At 40.4% G+C, this 16,102-nt stretch overlaps 2 protein-coding genes across 2 annotated transcripts; one reads left to right on the plus strand and one right to left on the minus strand.

The window, feature by feature from the left end:
* The first annotated feature begins 229 nt into the window (after window positions 1–229).
* Window positions 230–10,075, plus strand: cyth2 (cytohesin 2). Its single transcript, XM_054621324.1, has 12 exons — window positions 230–439; window positions 2,718–2,868; window positions 3,337–3,403; window positions 3,490–3,608; window positions 3,696–3,776; window positions 4,012–4,124; window positions 4,506–4,654; window positions 4,757–4,868; window positions 5,559–5,635; window positions 6,562–6,633; window positions 6,750–6,904; window positions 7,102–10,075. The coding sequence occupies exons 1-12, from the start codon at window positions 373–375 to the stop codon at window positions 7,187–7,189; spliced, it is 1,251 nt and encodes a 416-aa protein (XP_054477299.1). The 5' UTR covers window positions 230–372; the 3' UTR covers window positions 7,190–10,075.
* Window positions 10,076–11,633: 1,558 nt separating this feature from the next.
* si:dkey-283b15.2 (neuronal pentraxin-2) lies at window positions 11,634–15,514 on the minus strand. The gene is made up of 5 exons (XM_054622225.1): window positions 14,825–15,514; window positions 13,407–13,893; window positions 12,551–12,804; window positions 12,070–12,249; window positions 11,634–11,843 (listed from the first exon to the last, which is right to left on the minus strand). The coding sequence occupies exons 1-5, from the start codon at window positions 15,512–15,514 to the stop codon at window positions 11,634–11,636; spliced, it is 1,821 nt and encodes a 606-aa protein (XP_054478200.1).
* Window positions 15,515–16,102: the final 588 nt, after the last annotated feature.

The following is a 16,102-nucleotide window of genomic DNA, read 5'->3' on the forward strand; positions in this document are numbered from 1 at the left end:
CTTCAGAGTGTTTCTTACAAAATATTAAAGTATACTTCTAAAACGTATTTAGAAATCAGTAATCCTCTAACTCCAATTACATCGAGAAAGGTTTATGAACAGAAAAGGGCCTTGTGAATGTGAAACAAATATATACACTAACCCTTACACTTTTAAATGATCAAACCTGAGCCAGGCTCCCATTTAAGCATGTAAGTGTTTTATTTTGAAAAACAACTGACCGGAAGCATCCAACTCGACAGCCAGACACCGCTTCCGGTGTCGCCACCTTCTTTGTCTCCGGCCCAACATTTCGACACCAGGGGTTGTCTATTTTTTCCCTTTAGTTTTTAGGATATATTTACACATATATCCCTAGTTTTCTGATATTGAATGACAGTCGACTCTGAAATATTTATGCCTAAAAGTAAAGCGCCAAAAATGGATGACCTGGACTACAGTAAGTGGGCTTCACGTCACTAATGAGACATTTGCACGGGCTACCTCTAGCTAACTGTGGCTAGTTGCTCGGTTTATTTGCTCAGGTGTGACACGGTGATTATTCCGTTTAACACCCAACGTTACATGAAATGATGTACCATATACCTGTGCCATCTTTTCCGTTAAGTGTGGGTGTACACGCTCACCACGTCCAGGTTAAAGGACGCCACAAAGGTGCCTTAGCTCAGCCAGACGACAACTAAATATTGATTGTTTCGCTGTGCGAGGAGCTAACGTCTTAGCCAACGTCGGTGGGCTTTTACGCTGACACCCCGACCAGCCTTCAAGTCACACAGGAGCTTTTTAAAGGCATTGCTTGTACCAATGAAACCGACAAACCTCGTGTAAATATAACCCTGACTCAATCTGGACTGAATCAATCCGCCCTGTTGATCCAGACTGTGGGCGTGGTTGGTTTTTGTTTCAGAGCAGCTGTTTGTTGTGCAGAGTAAACACAGTGGTCTGGGAGGATTTGGGTGCAGCCAACCTCTCTGATCACAAGCTGCAGCTTTGAGCTCTCGATCTGGGTGGTTTGGTTGTTTTCTGCATAATGTAACTATATAATGGAGGTTTCAGACACTGCACACAGTTGCTAGTTTATATGGCACACCTAGCTAAAGTCTGTTGCAACAACTAAGCAAAACGAAAGTTGTGTTTTTTGTTTAACTGAAACTTGAGTTGATTCATATTCATAAACATGAATAAATGGGTTGGATACTATAGTTCTGTTGATTTGTGTTGCTTTATGCTTTGGTTTGTTTCTAATATTGTGTCCACCAACACTGACAAAAAATGACACAAAAACTGTACAGCTTGTAACAATATATCATACCACCTCACACTACAATCTTCAAAGTGACAATACAGCTTAATCAGCATCTCTAACAGGGCATGAAATATTGCAACATTTATTGTTGAACTGGGATTTAGTGCAGGGCTGACCTATTAGACTTTTATCTAGTTGTAAACTGGCAACTGGGTATACAAGTCCATCTCAGTTTATTTGGGCTGTCAGAAAATATATATACAATGCCATCAATTTATAAATAAGTTTTGGTAAAATTGTGTAACTCATATGTAATCCAGCCTGCAAAACCATGAAAAACAAATATGATTTTTAAGTTGGTGGAATTCCTGAAAATATGTCTGATTGTTATGATGTCCACCCAGCCCTCCATTTTCATGACATATTTAGCGACATCCCTTATAACTGTTTGGATAGAATTGATTGTGTCAAGGTTTTCATACTTTGGAAATCATTCAGTCATCATCACCTTAATGACTTGCTGTATTACCTCTATGGCGCTGTGTTGCACTAGCATGTTTGGGGACCTCTGATTCTGCCCACATCTAAAATTTGATCCTACAGACTAAATATTACAATACCCCACTTTGAACACTTTATTTAAAGGGACTACTTCTTGAGTAGTACATAGTTGCTGTGACAACAGTTCAAAGTTAGCAGCACAAATGAAAATCCATTTTATTATTATTATTATTATTATTATTATTATTATTATTATTATTAAGTAGGCGGTGATGAGCGGCTTATAATGGCTATTGGAAACAAACCATAGATGTTTCTCATTCAAGTGTATTTGTGGGAGAAATGTTTTAAAAATTAAACCTGGCTGTCTGACTTTGAGTTTAACAGTAGCCTTGTGCCACTCTCTGTGTAAGAGTCTGTTGAGTCCATGGAGTGTTTGTCTGCTCTATGAGTGAAGTGTATGACAGCTCAGACAGAAGACAGTGTTAATACTCTCATACATTATATTGAAATGAAAGAAAAGGAGACTGCTGATATTCAGTATTATTTCACAGGTGCAATAAGGAGCTAAAGAAATAGGAAAGGGTAGGGATGACAAGAAAAGGAGAATTAAGGCAAAATGTTTGAAAGTGTGATGTAGTAGGAGTGTGACTGATTTAAAATCAACAGGCTTTTTTATATTCCCCGAAGTGTCCATGCCCAGTTCCTTTCCACTGTAACTCTCCTGAGTTACTACTGTATATACCCCACTTCTTCCTCTCCTCCCTACTGTAAGATAATGATAGGAGTAGTCATAACCAATTTTTAGTAACAATGCAGTTCTCAAAATAGTTGATGTTTTTTATGTTTTTTATGGAACAAATAAAGACATAGTCTGCCTTGTTATGTTGTTGGGCACAGTTACCATGTGCTATATCTGCAGCAGCAGCAGCAGCAGTAATGGAGTCATTCTTCTTCTCTTCCCTTACAGTCCCCGTAGACCTGAGCCCAGAGGAGCGCTCTGAGCTGGAGGACATCCGCAGGAGGAAGGGCGTCCTGCTGCAGGAGATCCAGAGGCTCAGAGAGGAGTTAAGAGAAGCAATTCTGGAGGTGGAGGGACTTGAAACCAGCACAGAGGGCAGGTAAGACAAAATTGCACACGGTAACATTGCTACAATACTCTAAACAATGTCACGTTTAGCCAAAAATGACAAGAGTTGGCTTAGTTGATCACCACAGTGTGCACATGTTTTATTTTCCCATTCCCAAATACATTATCAATTGCAGTTGGTCAACTTTATCACTTTGTTCTCTATGATTGATCGCATTTCTTGTGTGTTATGTTATTGGCCAAATCTTCTGATTTTGAACTTGTCATCCTCCCAATGCGACCTGAAAGTTTCTCTCACTGTTGTGGATATTATCAAACCAACAAAGCCAAGCACCCACATTAGTGTTTAAGCTTTTGACAGTCAAAAAAATGCAATTTATTAATGTTAAATAAGTGTTGTGATAATATTTTCATGTGATCTTTAGGGATTTGTCATTCTGAGCACATAAATGCTACAAGGGTCATTGTTTCTCATATTTTACTTTTTTGCTCTCTGCAGTAAAACTCTCCAGAAAAGTAGGCATGTGGCAATGGGAAGGAAGAAATTCAATATGGACCCAAAAAAGGTAAAACTCTTTCATACTTATACATGTCTACTCTGCCTTCACTCTGTCTTACCTGTGTAGTGACGGACTTTTCCCCCTCTCTGCAGGGCATTGTGTTTCTGGTGGAGAATGAGCTACTCAGACACACTTCAGAGGACATCGCCCAGTTCCTCTACAAAGGAGAGGGCCTCAACAAGACCGCTATAGGAGATTACCTTGGAGAAAGGTGATTGGTCTTAAAATATCTCCTGTCCTTTTTTCTCTTTTTGTATCAGCCATTTTTAACTGTGACCTCTCTGTTGCTGTTCTGCAGGGACGACTTCAACATCAAAGTTCTTCAGGCTTTCGTTGACCTCCATGAGTTTACTGATCTCAACCTCGTCCAGGCCCTCAGGTAAACTATGCTTGGTGTGTTGTTTTAAACAAAGGGCATAATCTCTTGAGCAGTGCCCTGGCATCGACTCTGATAAACAAACTTTCTCCACTATGGAAAGTCCCACTCTCATTGTCAATTCAGGTCAGGGAGGGGAAAAACTTATGCAAGAGAGCAGTAGTGACTGTCTAACTCTGCCTTGATTGCCAAATTTGTTCTCTCTGACTTGACCCAAACCGTGACCTGTTCTCTGCAGACAATTCCTCTGGAGTTTCCGTTTGCCTGGTGAAGCGCAGAAGATTGACAGAATGATGGAGGCCTTTGCTCAGAGATACTGCCACTGCAACCCCGGTGTCTTCCAGAGCACTGGTAAACACAAACGCACTACAATGCATTTCATGTAGTCTTATTTCTTACCCATCTGCTGTTGGATGACTTCAGTGTGAGGTTCGGAGCTGTCTCCTTAAATCTAGCTTTATTTTCCTATGATGTATTGCAGGAAGGGGCCCTTTAAATAAGGTGTGCACTCACACAAACAACAAGCCTGTTACCAGAAATGACCAGATATGAAAGCATGCAGTCTGCCAATTTGCAAACATTGCTTTTCAGTTTCTGTTGCTTTTTGGTTTTCATTAATTATTTCCTTCCATAGTTTGAGAAGAGGTTCAGCTATATCATTTCATTCTTGCGCAGAACTAAATTCAGCGGCGTGCATTCTTTTTCATTCTCTCATGTGTCTCCTGTTTGCAGACACATGTTACGTGCTGTCATTTGCCATCATTATGCTGAATACAAGCCTCCATAACCCGAATGTGAGAGACAAACCTGGACTGGATCGTTTCATCTCGATGAACCGAGGCATCAATGAGGGGGGAGACCTGCCTGAGGACCTGCTCAGAGTACGATCACCTCTACATTAGTTTTCTTTGGAGAGACAATTAAAATGAAGCCAGTGAAAATGTTTTATTGAGCCTATTTCATCATCTTGTGTGTTAATACAGAATCTCTACGAAAGCATTAAAAATGAGCCGTTTAAGATCCCAGAAGACGACGGCAACGACCTGACACACACCTTCTTCAACCCGGACAGAGAGGGCTGGCTCCTTAAACTTGGTGAGATTATGCCAGTGACACCTTTCTGCTTTGTTGTGGAGTACCTCTACCCTTCATGTTGACTTTAACACTAATCTTACAATTAAAACAATCAAGTATGTAAATGTTACGGATGTCAGGACTGTAACTTTCCATTTACAAACGACAGTGATATGTTCTGTATGCCAGGAATGCACTTTGTTCTGTCTTAAGGCTTTGTGCTATAATGAACCTGCCCTGTTGTCTGAGGTTTGCTGGCTCTCTGCCTCCACTTGGATTGACAGCTCACAGTGTTGTGGCATTTAAACTATGCCATAGCGTGATGGTGAACAAGAGATTTGCTTTCTTCCGTCATGGCAAAAATCTGATTGTTTTCTTTTGCATGGCGGGACCTGTGATCTCTGTGTCACTAATTAATCTCTTTCTCTTCCTCCTCTCCGTCCGTCTCTCTTTCTCTTTTTGTCCTCTGTCTTCCTCTAAATACTCTGGTCCCCTTTGTCTCTGCTTCTTCCCTGCGATTTCCACCCTCTACTGCCGCTGCTTGTTTTCTCAGGAGGTATGTACTTACAGTTGTAGTTTTAAAATAATAGCCATGTAGTTAGCTGTAAGAATGTAGAAATTGTAGAATAGTATCCTTTCAACTTTGACCCTCTAAGAAAATCTTTTTCTTCTCTTCTCACTCATCAACATGACTCTGTTCTTGTGTTTTAGGGGGACGAGTGAAGACCTGGAAACGGCGATGGTTCATTCTCACAGACAACTGCCTTTATTACTTTGAATACACCACAGTAAGTCTTTATGTGCACATGCAATATTTGAGTAAATTTGACATTGTCACTCCATCAGGTGAATTAAATTGTCCTAATAGGATGTTGCTGCTGTTTTCACATTGGCTTTTCTATTTAAAAAAAACATAAGAACTGGTGGCATTGTCTTATCTTGCAATAAAATGTGGTCATGTTCAGGATTGCAAGGTCGCTGGAAAATTGTGATTGTGAAGCTTATTTGGGCAAATTCCCATTTGCAACAATATTGTGTATCTTTAAGGAAGTTAGGTTACTGAACTCCAGGATTGGATGCATAATTTTGTTAATCCCTAGTGGGCAAACTGGTTTGGTAGCCCATACACAATAGTAACAAAAGAGCGAAAGTCAGACTGGTCACAAGAGACAACATATCAAAGACAGACTACCATAACAATATGGTAACGCCTATTCCAGGAGGACTATAGTGTAGCTCAGGATCCAACCTAGCCGAAAAGTGGAACATTAAATACCAGATTTATCTTTAAACTAATTACAATTTTCCCTTCAGTTTGGTGATTTTTATTTGGTTGAATTTTATTCATTCTTGTACTATCAAATATTAATTGGGACTGAAAAAACCCCCATTAAACACAACTATGCCTCAACATTTCATATGTCCTATATCATATGTACAATAATGTGAACTCAACAATTCGGTCTGATTATATCTTATTTTGGTTTTTCAGTTTACATATTTATTATATCTAAACTGTTTGATTACTTATTTATTATACTTGTTTTGTTTTTTTACTTATGCCTCTTGTTGCAATATTCCCCTTTTGCTGCTGTAATACTGCAAATTTCCCTGCTGTGGGACTAATAAAGGATTATCTTATTTTAACAAAGGCTCTTGAATGTTGCAGTAACTTTTGTGGCCCTAATCTGCTGTCATTGTGTTTCACTAACAGGATAAGGAACCGCGAGGTATCATTCCCTTGGAAAACCTTAGCATCCGTGAGGTAGAAGACCCACGAAAACCTGTAAGTTTGCATTTTTTGCTGAGCATTGTAGGCATATTTAATTGTCAAAGTTGTAGTTCTTGCAAATTTAGTGTGTGTGATTGTTAATCCAATCTTCCCTTCTTTTCTCCCAACAGAACTGTTTTGAACTGTACATCCCCAACAACCGTGGTCAGCTGATTAAGGCCTGTAAGACGGAAGCCGACGGGAGAGTAGTGGAAGGAAACCACAACGTGTATCGTATTTCTGCCCCAACACCTGAGGAGAAGGACGAATGGATCCACAGCATCAAGTATGGAAATAAAAATGGACGATAATGTCACAAGAAAAATGGGAGTAGTGGTAGACCAGTGAGAAACTTTAGCCAAACAAGAAGTAGCCTCTTGTTTAAGGGCCTCATTTCAAATTTCCTAACTGCTGTCTGGTCTTTTTAATTGTATATTTTCCTGATCCACACAATTCAATAGTGTTTCTTTGTCACTTATACAGATCTGCTGTCAGTGTTGATCCCTTCTATGAAATGCTCGCTGCCAGGAAGAAACGTATATCACTGAAGAAGAAGGAGGAACAACCCTAGAGTATTCCCTTCATTCTCTCCCTGTCTTCCTTTGTCCTTCTCATCCCTCCTTCCAACACTGGACACACGTTTTCATCCTGCTCCTCACTGCTCCTGCTACACAATAAGTTTTGTTAGCCCTCTCTCCCCCGTCCCCAAAATGCATCCTCCTCCTGATAGGGGGTCTCCCTGCTGTCCTCTCTACTAGACTCTTGAAAGCCACATCCAGAGTGAAGCGTTCACCCACTGTGGCTGCCTCTTGTAATCTTGTTTCTTACACTACTGCTGTTATACACAACCTGACACACTACAGCCAGAGCGCACCGTCTGTTCCCCATTCTCACCACGTTCCTCTCTTGTTCAGCAATTAAGTAAACTGTGAAATGTGTCTTAGACCATATCCACACTAATGTGTGTGATTTCAAAAAAAAAAAAAAAAAAAACTTCTCAAACCTGTTTACCCAATATGGACAAATTAGCAAACTCTGGGAAAAGGAGGATTTAAAAATGCTTTGTTTGTCATGATTTTAGGTCTCTGAATTTAATTATGAGAATCTTACTTTTTCATTCGTACTTCCTCATTCACAGTTGCTCCGTAAACCACAAACAAAACTTAAAAAACAGCAGACAGTTGCTCAGCAGAAATATGTAAAGCTGCTGGCTGAAGCGGTATGTGCATGCTTAATAATTTAATATTTCTTGTTATGCACGACAGACTTTTTAGACTATCTGAAAATGCAAGTGAGGACCGATAAATCATTTCTTTTTGACATCTATCTGCATTAGTGTGAATATGGTCTTATTAAGGGTAGCAAGCAGCTTCAGTTCTTGTGAACTCTTCTTCCACATGTATTGAAGCTGCCTGATTGAGAAATTGCCTTTCTTGATGGTGCTTACCCCAGAAAAAATGTGAATGCACTATTCAAACACTAACAAGATTTATTTTTAGTCAATGTTGGTCAGAGAGGCATCAGTTAAGACAAAACAAAATGATTACAGATTACTGAGATGTGCCCATTGCTTTCTATACTTCTCTTAATGGTTTGACACAAATTGCTACTGTCTACACTTACATACTGTTACCATTATGTGAGGAAAATGTCACTGTACATTACTGTTGGCGAAGTTACTGTTGATCTTCAAATATGGTCGTTTCTCGAGGCAGAAAGGTTGCTTCACTTGCAGAATTAACGGAGCCAGCTGTTTCTCTCCTTCCAGATGGCTGCTTGTTTCAGCTTACTGAGACAATATATATATTCTTCAGCATGTTTTTTTTACATGTTTGAGCAATAGCAGAGTAATGCGTAGTTCCAGTCTGTAGGTCTTGTTTACAAATCCTTCATAACACTATACTGAGCAACGATCATCATGTCCTTTCATATGTAATGTTCGAGCATATCACTAATCATTTCCTTCTTGCCAATGAACATTGACATCTTTCTCACAAGTTATAACTCTGTCAGACATCTAACTGTAAGAGCCTGGTCTGTCCGCTATAGTGAGTTTCAAGAAATCACAAAGGCAGCTCATCACAATGTATACTTTTTGTAAATAGGTGTTAGCGTATTTGTTTACGATACACATAGAAATGATTTAATTTATTCTTTATCTTTTGTTAAAATCAGATTTTTGTACGAGCTACTGTAGGACTGCATGTTGATAAATCGAGGTGTCAGTCGTAGGTACTGATGCATCGCTGATCATGCTAGTGCACTGATTTGAAAAGTGTTAGTGTTCCCTGTTGACATGGAAAAATTGCATTTGATATGGAAGTTGATTTATGCTTATAGAGTAAATTGTCTAATTTGTAGTTTAATTGAAAAATAAGAAGTTATTTAGGAGATGTTTAGTAGTCTGATTAATCCTTGGACCACCGTGTTGGTTTTTGGAGTACACCAGACTGTAAAGCACAAGCAGTAATGAGTCTCACACTCTGTTACACTAACATCCACTTTTTCCTTCATTGGCTGCCCAGTGTCCACTTGAAGTGTGATGAAGCTGTTCACAAGCTGAAATTTAAATTTTACGTCATACCACAGTGATAGAAATGAAGAGACAACACAAGGAACACTAACAAAGCTTTGATTCATTATATAATAGTACAATTTTTCAGATGTAATGAATCGGTAACACGTTTAGATTTGTGTCCAGTGGTAGCCTTGCTTGACATCCAGTTCATGAACATATTACTAGTAGTTTGTTGAATTGGCATTTTTAAATGGTAGTGAAAATACTTGTCTACTGCACTTTATCAATTTTAGCATTTTGGAGAAAATGCTGTTACTTTGACTGACAATACTCCAATACTCTGTATCACCCTCTACTGGCGATCTCACACACTGCAATATGATGAAGGATGAACCATGAACTGTGTAGAAATACTGTATAATGCCACCACCTGGTCAGTTTTTTTTACCAACATTTTCCGTCTATGTTCACCCTATAAAGATAATGTTATTTGAAGTGGAATGAGGTCTTTTCTCTGTGATCAGAACATGTAGACCTTGTTTGAAAGACACAGCAAGTGATTAGTCCTTCAAATACAGATCAAGGATTGCCTTTTACTCTCCTACTTCATCAAACTGACAAAGGCCTAACTTTATACCTCCATGTTGGTGTATCCACACTAACATGGGCTGTCTGTAGGCCTTCACTTTCTGTGTATTTTTGAAGTGCAAAGTTGCCAAAAAAACTTGTGGGACAACAAACGTTTCCATTAAAACTAAAAATTGAACACTGAAATGATCACATTGAAACTGGGCCTCTGTTTTTGATTCCACCTTTTTCATAAAGTGTTAATTTTGTATTTATTTATTTTTATTTACTGTGAGGTGAAGAAGATAGATCATCTGTAAATGTAGCAAAAATAAAACAATACATTGGTGACAGTAAATTACTGTGTAACAATAAAAGGTAAACAAAAATGGATGTGTTTTAATAACTTTGGTTACACTTTAGGACTCTTTAACACACTAAACCAAGATGGTGAACATGGCAAACATTAACGTTATACCTGCCGAACATCAGCATGTAAGCATTATCAATGTGAACATGTTGGAACATTTTAGCATTCAGCTCAATACACTGCTGTGTCTACAGGTGGGAGGCGAAGCGAATTTTCGCCTCTCGTCATTCGCAAGAATTTGTTCGCCCGACCAATCGACCGTTTCATAGGAGTTTGCTTATGTTTTGTGTTCAGCTCGGCTCCTGAGTCCTGACTGAGTTCCGTTCGTTCTGTTATTTTCTTTCCAGTCTCTCATTTTTCTTCTAGTACGTAAGAAGATTACACACACGAAACTTTCGTTCAAGATGAAACAGTTTCAAAACCTGCTAAGTGTTGGTCTTTGAAACGTGAGCGTCAAATAACGTTAGTGTTAGTACATTGTCTTGTTCATAAGTCGTTGAGTTATTAAGTCTTGTGGATCAGCTGCATTTGAATGTGTGTCTGACTTTAAGACGTTAACTAATATTGTTTTATGGTGTCATTTGACCTGTCAGGTTTTGGCGTTGACTAATGATGAAAAACTACTGTTTTTATACCTTTATTTACATTTTCATAACATAAAAAACACGCACACACATTTGTTACATCAAAAATCTAACCTGGCCTAAATTCAGTGTTTTATATACATTACATTTACAAATATACAGTCAAGGCCAGATCAGAAGCCACAGTGCAATGACTTGATCACAGAAAATACACAATTTGAAATGGTTAAATCAAACATATTGGGAGAAAAAAAGTGATAAATGTCAGCGACTTATTCAGTGAACAGACAGATGCATTGTAGAGTATAGTATAAGTTTTTTTGTTTACAAAACGAGGCTGTGGAACTCTTAGTTCAGTCTGACAAGCTTTGCGGTATTTCTCCCAAATAAAACATCAATCTATCTATGACACATTGATTATTAAAGTTGCGTAACACAGATCAATTCTAAATTTTCTTTGGTAAATTAGCTGTATTTCCTGGGAAACCTTTTTTTTTTTTTTTAAAGGAGCATCCAGACTAAAAATTTATTTCTCAACACATTTCTATGACTAACATCCAAACAAACAACAGAGTTTGTAACTTCACCACAACAAAGCACATTTAAGGTCTGCTAATTTTATCACAGACCCTACAGTATTAGGTCTTATTAACAATATGACAATATGTCACATACAGCACTTGTCTGTTACAAATAAAACACTCATCGTTAGATTAGAGCCCAACACCTAAGGCCCAAGTCCACTAAGTCCCAACAAAGTCTCTGTAAACACAGACAAGACTTATTATTTTTCTTTTAAAGAAATTGTCTCTGATTAAGTTTAGAGGAAGGCATTGAGTTGGTGCCGCAGAGTGATCGTCCTAAAAAATTACTGAAAGCCAAAGGTACTTTTGTTTTATTCTCACACTATGATCTATGATAAATGTTCTCAGTATGTTTCAGGGTCCATTATTCTTTTGCATTGGTGTTAGGGCCTCTAGTGACAGGGGTCAAAGGGGTATTTGGCAACGCCTCCATGAAGATCCACCTCTGTCTCGGACCAAGCGATGACATCTCCTCTGAGGTGGCTGCCGCAGGAGGCCAGGCTGTAGATGTCACTGGCAGTCAGGACATGTGACCACATGTGCACGTCTGACATCTCACCCACAAACGACTGAGTGGCATCAAAACGGCCTCCCAGAGTGTCCTGAAGAAGAAAGAAAGAACATTCACCATTAGCAGTAACAATTGCTGTCCAAAACAAGAATTTAACATGATCAATTTGTGCACAAATACAGGCACCTAATGTCACAAAGAACCACCTTTGTTGGATATTTATTTAATATTCAGCACATACAATTATAATTTGTCTGCATTCAATGGCTCCCTTCCTGCAATGTGCATCTTCTGACAATAAATCTGTTTGTCTTTACCTGTTCCTGTCCCAGGATGAAGACCCCTCCAGGTTTGATAGGGTGCCAGGGGGAAAGATTTATCCCAGACCCCCTCTGCACTCCATCCTGGTAGGCCTCCCACTGTCCATCTCGTGTTGACCAAGTCACACACATGTGGTGCCACTTTCCATCATCAAGGGACAGAGGGAGCGTTATAGCCTATGGATGGGAAATTGAAGAAGGTGAGACAATGATATAAATACATCCGGAGGTAAAACAAATAAGTCCAGAACAAAGAAAAGGTTTTTTTAAACGGCAAATATCTCTGAGATCTGCTCCATTTTCTATTCATCAATTAAAATGTTTAAGCCACTAAAGCCAGAATTAATCTATAAAACACATATATTCTGAATCTCACAAGTACAGAGTGGGCCATTATGCAGCCTGAAGCAACAACCACACTAAAGATGCCTTGAAGCTGCTTAGACAGCAAGTAAATCTTTTAAGATGTATCCCTTACCTTGTCATCGATCAGCAGTTCCATTGGGTTGTTCTCCAACTCGATGAGCACCAGTTCATTGGCCTGTCCGGGTGCTGAGTAAGAAAATGGTGTCCCTAGGCCGGGCCCCACGCCCGCCTTGATCCAAAGACATAAAGTCAGAGCGAAGATCTCTTGCATCAGCGTCTTCTTCACCTGCCCGTACATGTAGTTGGTTCTCATGGGGAAGCTGATCTGGAAGGCATCCGGAGTCTTAAACTTTCTCCTGCTGGGACCTGTTTTTGAAGAGAAATAACATCATAACATTACAAAACAATCTCACCATGAGTCATGTCACGGTACATTTAGTAACTGTGCTGGTCTGAAGCTTACGATCAATTCTTCAACAGAATGAGTTTGCCCAGTTGTCATGAAATTGTTTTGTAGTTCAAATTTTTATATTTCTGAGCAATTAGGGTACATCACATTCATTTTGGCTCAAGAATTTAAATTGAAAGTTCACTCTTGACTTTGGCAGCTGATAAAACAATAGAATAACTTAAACTCTCATTTTATAGCTGTTCTGGAGCCATTGATCATAAGTCGTTTTATTAACAGACGTGTCCAAGGTCAAGAATTAACTTTGAAACTCTACTTCATTCCTTGTTTTTGATAAAAATGTTAGAAGATAATGACATAAACACATATTTTTATATATTGATCATAAAGTAATGTCCCAAAGAATCAGATATTACACCGTACTTCCAGTATTTTGCTAATTATTTCTTTCTCTTTGGGAACATATGCAGATTTAGAATATGCTACTACAACAACTTAGACCAAATTATGCTTCTTTTGCATGTTAGCATGTTTAAAGGTTACCACACTGGTTGTGTACCTGTGATGTGCAGCTGGTTGAGCATTGCTTCCAGTTTATTGGCGTGGAAACCAGTCCGTGGCCCTGGTTCTCTGTATCCTGTGTGTGAGAGGTAACCGTGACTCTCTGCTTCATTACTGTGGTGGTCATCATCATCATCATCATCTTCATCATCATCATGGTGGCCGTCATCATGGTCTGTGTCTGCATCATAGTGGTCATCACTGTGGCTTTCATCGTGATGGTCAGTATGGTTCCTGTTGTCACTGTGACCACCGTCGCTGTGGTTGTCCTTGTGGTCATTTGGATGTCCATCGTCATGGTGATGGTCACCATGGTGATCGTCATCATGATGGCCTCCGTTGTCTCTGTGGCTGCTGTCTTCTTCGTGGTGGTCCGAGCCGCTGAGGGAGGAGGTGCGATGGTGCAGCTGCAGCTCCAGAGTGCTGATCTTCCTCTGAAGCAGCTCCTTCAGAGAGCTGGAGTAGGTGATGGATGTGTTCCTCTTCTGCTGAGGGAGGTGAAGAACACACATGTGAAGTCTTGGTAACAATGAGCATTTCCATCCCTGTGCTTCCTATTTACAACAGTAGGGACAAAAGCAACAGTGGTGCTTTGGCAAAGACACAAACTGACACCTGCAAGTCTAAGAGAGCAGTTGTGTGTCGTTTACTTCTTTGCCTGCTATTTACACCCACTACTAATCTTTCAATGTCAAATGCAACAGTCAGCTATTAAATGTGTCTTCTTCTATGTACTTCTGCTTCTCTTCCTCTCAGGTAATCCAGGCTTTGTCGCTGTGCATTCCCTGATTACCAGTCTGTCAAGGGAGATTACAATAATTACTGCGGATGTATGACTCGTGCTGCCACCCCCCATCTCCTCTACACACTCCACAGCTCCTGACATCAGTCTGTGATCACAATTCAGAGAAAGAGAGCGACAAGAAAAGGATGGATAGATGTACCAAGAGGGTTAAAACAGTGAGTACCTAAAGGGAAAACAGGACCCCATTAAACTTTGATGTGCCCTGTCAATCCAATGCATCAGGTTAATTAAGCAAGAGTATCTTACATCAGTGACGTCCACCTCTGAGCCTGTTGTTCCTCTGAGGTGCCCACTGAGGGATATCAGAGTGACTCTCTTGCCAGTGTGGTGAGTGGCTTTATGCAATTAAGTAACTCATTGTTCCTAACTCTAAAGTACTTAGTGGGCATACTATTTTGGGACTTGATTATTCAGCAATCTGGTGACGACAGCATTAATGTGTCCAAACAATTAAAAAACATTTAAGGGCACACTGCACATCACAAGCCTCCCTCTACTTCCTCTTTCCTCTTCATCAACTGTATTATATTTTCTTGAATCCATCTTTTCTTTCTTGCTATAGTTTTGTTTGCCAGCACTAAGTTGAAAAAGTTCCCCCTATTGTTGCTCACCTGCAGACTGTCCAGCCTCTCCTTCAGCGCCTGCAGCATCCTCTCCATCTGCTCCGGTGATGATGTGATGTCCCCCGGTGTCACATGTTTATCCTTCCCCTGGTGGTTGTTGCCGTGCCCCCCACCAGCATGTTGCCCCCCCACAGAGGTGTAGTGCGGTGAATCTGGTATGAGGTTTCCATGGTGACCCTGCTGGTTGCTATAGTGCCCGTTGTCAGTGTACGTGTGATGGCCGGCCGCTCCCGCGTGATGTGGGTCTGAGGCTGTGCCATGGAACTCCTCGTGAGGCGCCACGCCGCGTCCGAGGCCCTCGCACAGGGTGAGCTTGGCCGTCAGCTCTCTAATGGTCTCTCTCTGGTCTAGGATGGTCTCTTTCTGCTGGACGAGGCTCTCCCTGAGGTGGAGGATGGTGGCTTTGGCCTCCTCGCTCGCCCCCCACCAGCCAGCAGGAGGTGCACTTTGATGGCCTGGCCCGCTGGGCCCTGCTGCCCCTACGCCTGGACCCCCTGTAGGGAAGCAGGCAGGGTCTGCATCCACTGGAATAGGGGTGCAAACAAAGCGTGGGTGGGCTCCATAGTCATAGTCAGACCCTGAGCTGGCAGTTGCAGGGCCAAGGAGAAGTGAAAGTAAAAAAAAAACAATGGGGACAAGGAACATGTGCAGAGACTGAGAGTTCCTCATAATCTCCATCCACAGTTCAGCCAGTAAATCTAAGGAGCTTGGCTTCACTTCAAAATGTGTGATGCCAATTAACGTTAAGGCTGTGTTGACTTCTTTGTTGTCGGAGCAGAGACATCAGGGAGCATGATAACAAAGATCTCCATCCGCAGAATAGAACCTCTTATCAAATAGAAATCACAGTTAGGTCGTTTATCTTCTTTGTCGCGCAATTTAATTATTTTTACTCTGGATGCTTCCTCTTTCCCTCCGTCACTGAAGAATGGAATAAACCTGTAAAACAAAACATCAGATTTTAGATTAGGTTTTCTAGTAGCATCAACACAGGAGAGACCAAATAGCACAATCATGTGTACTAAAAGGCAGCTTTTTATTGAGACTCTGTCAGAGATGTGCTTATTCAGCTCTATTCCCAATTATGATGCTAATGTGGTTTTGGTTTGCATTACAAATTAATTTAAGTGTCCTGTATTTGTATCTACAAGTTAACCAACACCTCGTTTTTTGTTTTCTTTTCAATTTGCTCAAGCAAAAAACAGGACATTGAGCAGAGTCATGTTTAGACCAGGCTGGCGTATATAAAAGGTCTTATGTTCTCAG

This window comes from Anoplopoma fimbria, chromosome 20, assembly GCF_027596085.1.
Source record: "Anoplopoma fimbria isolate UVic2021 breed Golden Eagle Sablefish chromosome 20, Afim_UVic_2022, whole genome shotgun sequence".
Lineage (NCBI taxonomy): Eukaryota > Metazoa > Chordata > Actinopteri > Perciformes > Anoplopomatidae > Anoplopoma > Anoplopoma fimbria.

What these genes read in the sequence shown, in the direction of transcription:
- cyth2 (XM_054621324.1), top strand. Translation starts at nt 373, where the DNA reads ATGACAGTCGACTCTGAAATATTTATGCCTAAAAGTAAAGCGCCAAAA. An exon ending in TGCCTGAGGACCTGCTCAGA is followed by an intron (nt 4,655 to 4,756) that starts GTACGATCACCT and finishes GTGTTAATACAG; the next exon opens with AATCTCTACGAAAGCATTAA. An exon ending in GAATGGATCCACAGCATCAA is followed by an intron (nt 6,905 to 7,101) that starts GTATGGAAATAA and finishes TCACTTATACAG; the next exon opens with ATCTGCTGTCAGTGTTGATC.
- si:dkey-283b15.2 (XM_054622225.1), bottom strand. Translation starts at nt 15,514, where the DNA reads ATGGAGATTATGAGGAACTCTCAGTCTCTGCACATGTTCCTTGTCCCC. An exon ending in AACTGCTGATCGATGACAAG is followed by an intron (nt 12,250 to 12,550) that starts GTAAGGGATACA and finishes TCCCATCCATAG; the next exon opens with GCTATAACGCTCCCTCTGTC. An exon ending in TCATCCTGGGACAGGAACAG is followed by an intron (nt 11,844 to 12,069) that starts GTAAAGACAAAC and finishes TTTCTTCTTCAG; the next exon opens with GACACTCTGGGAGGCCGTTT.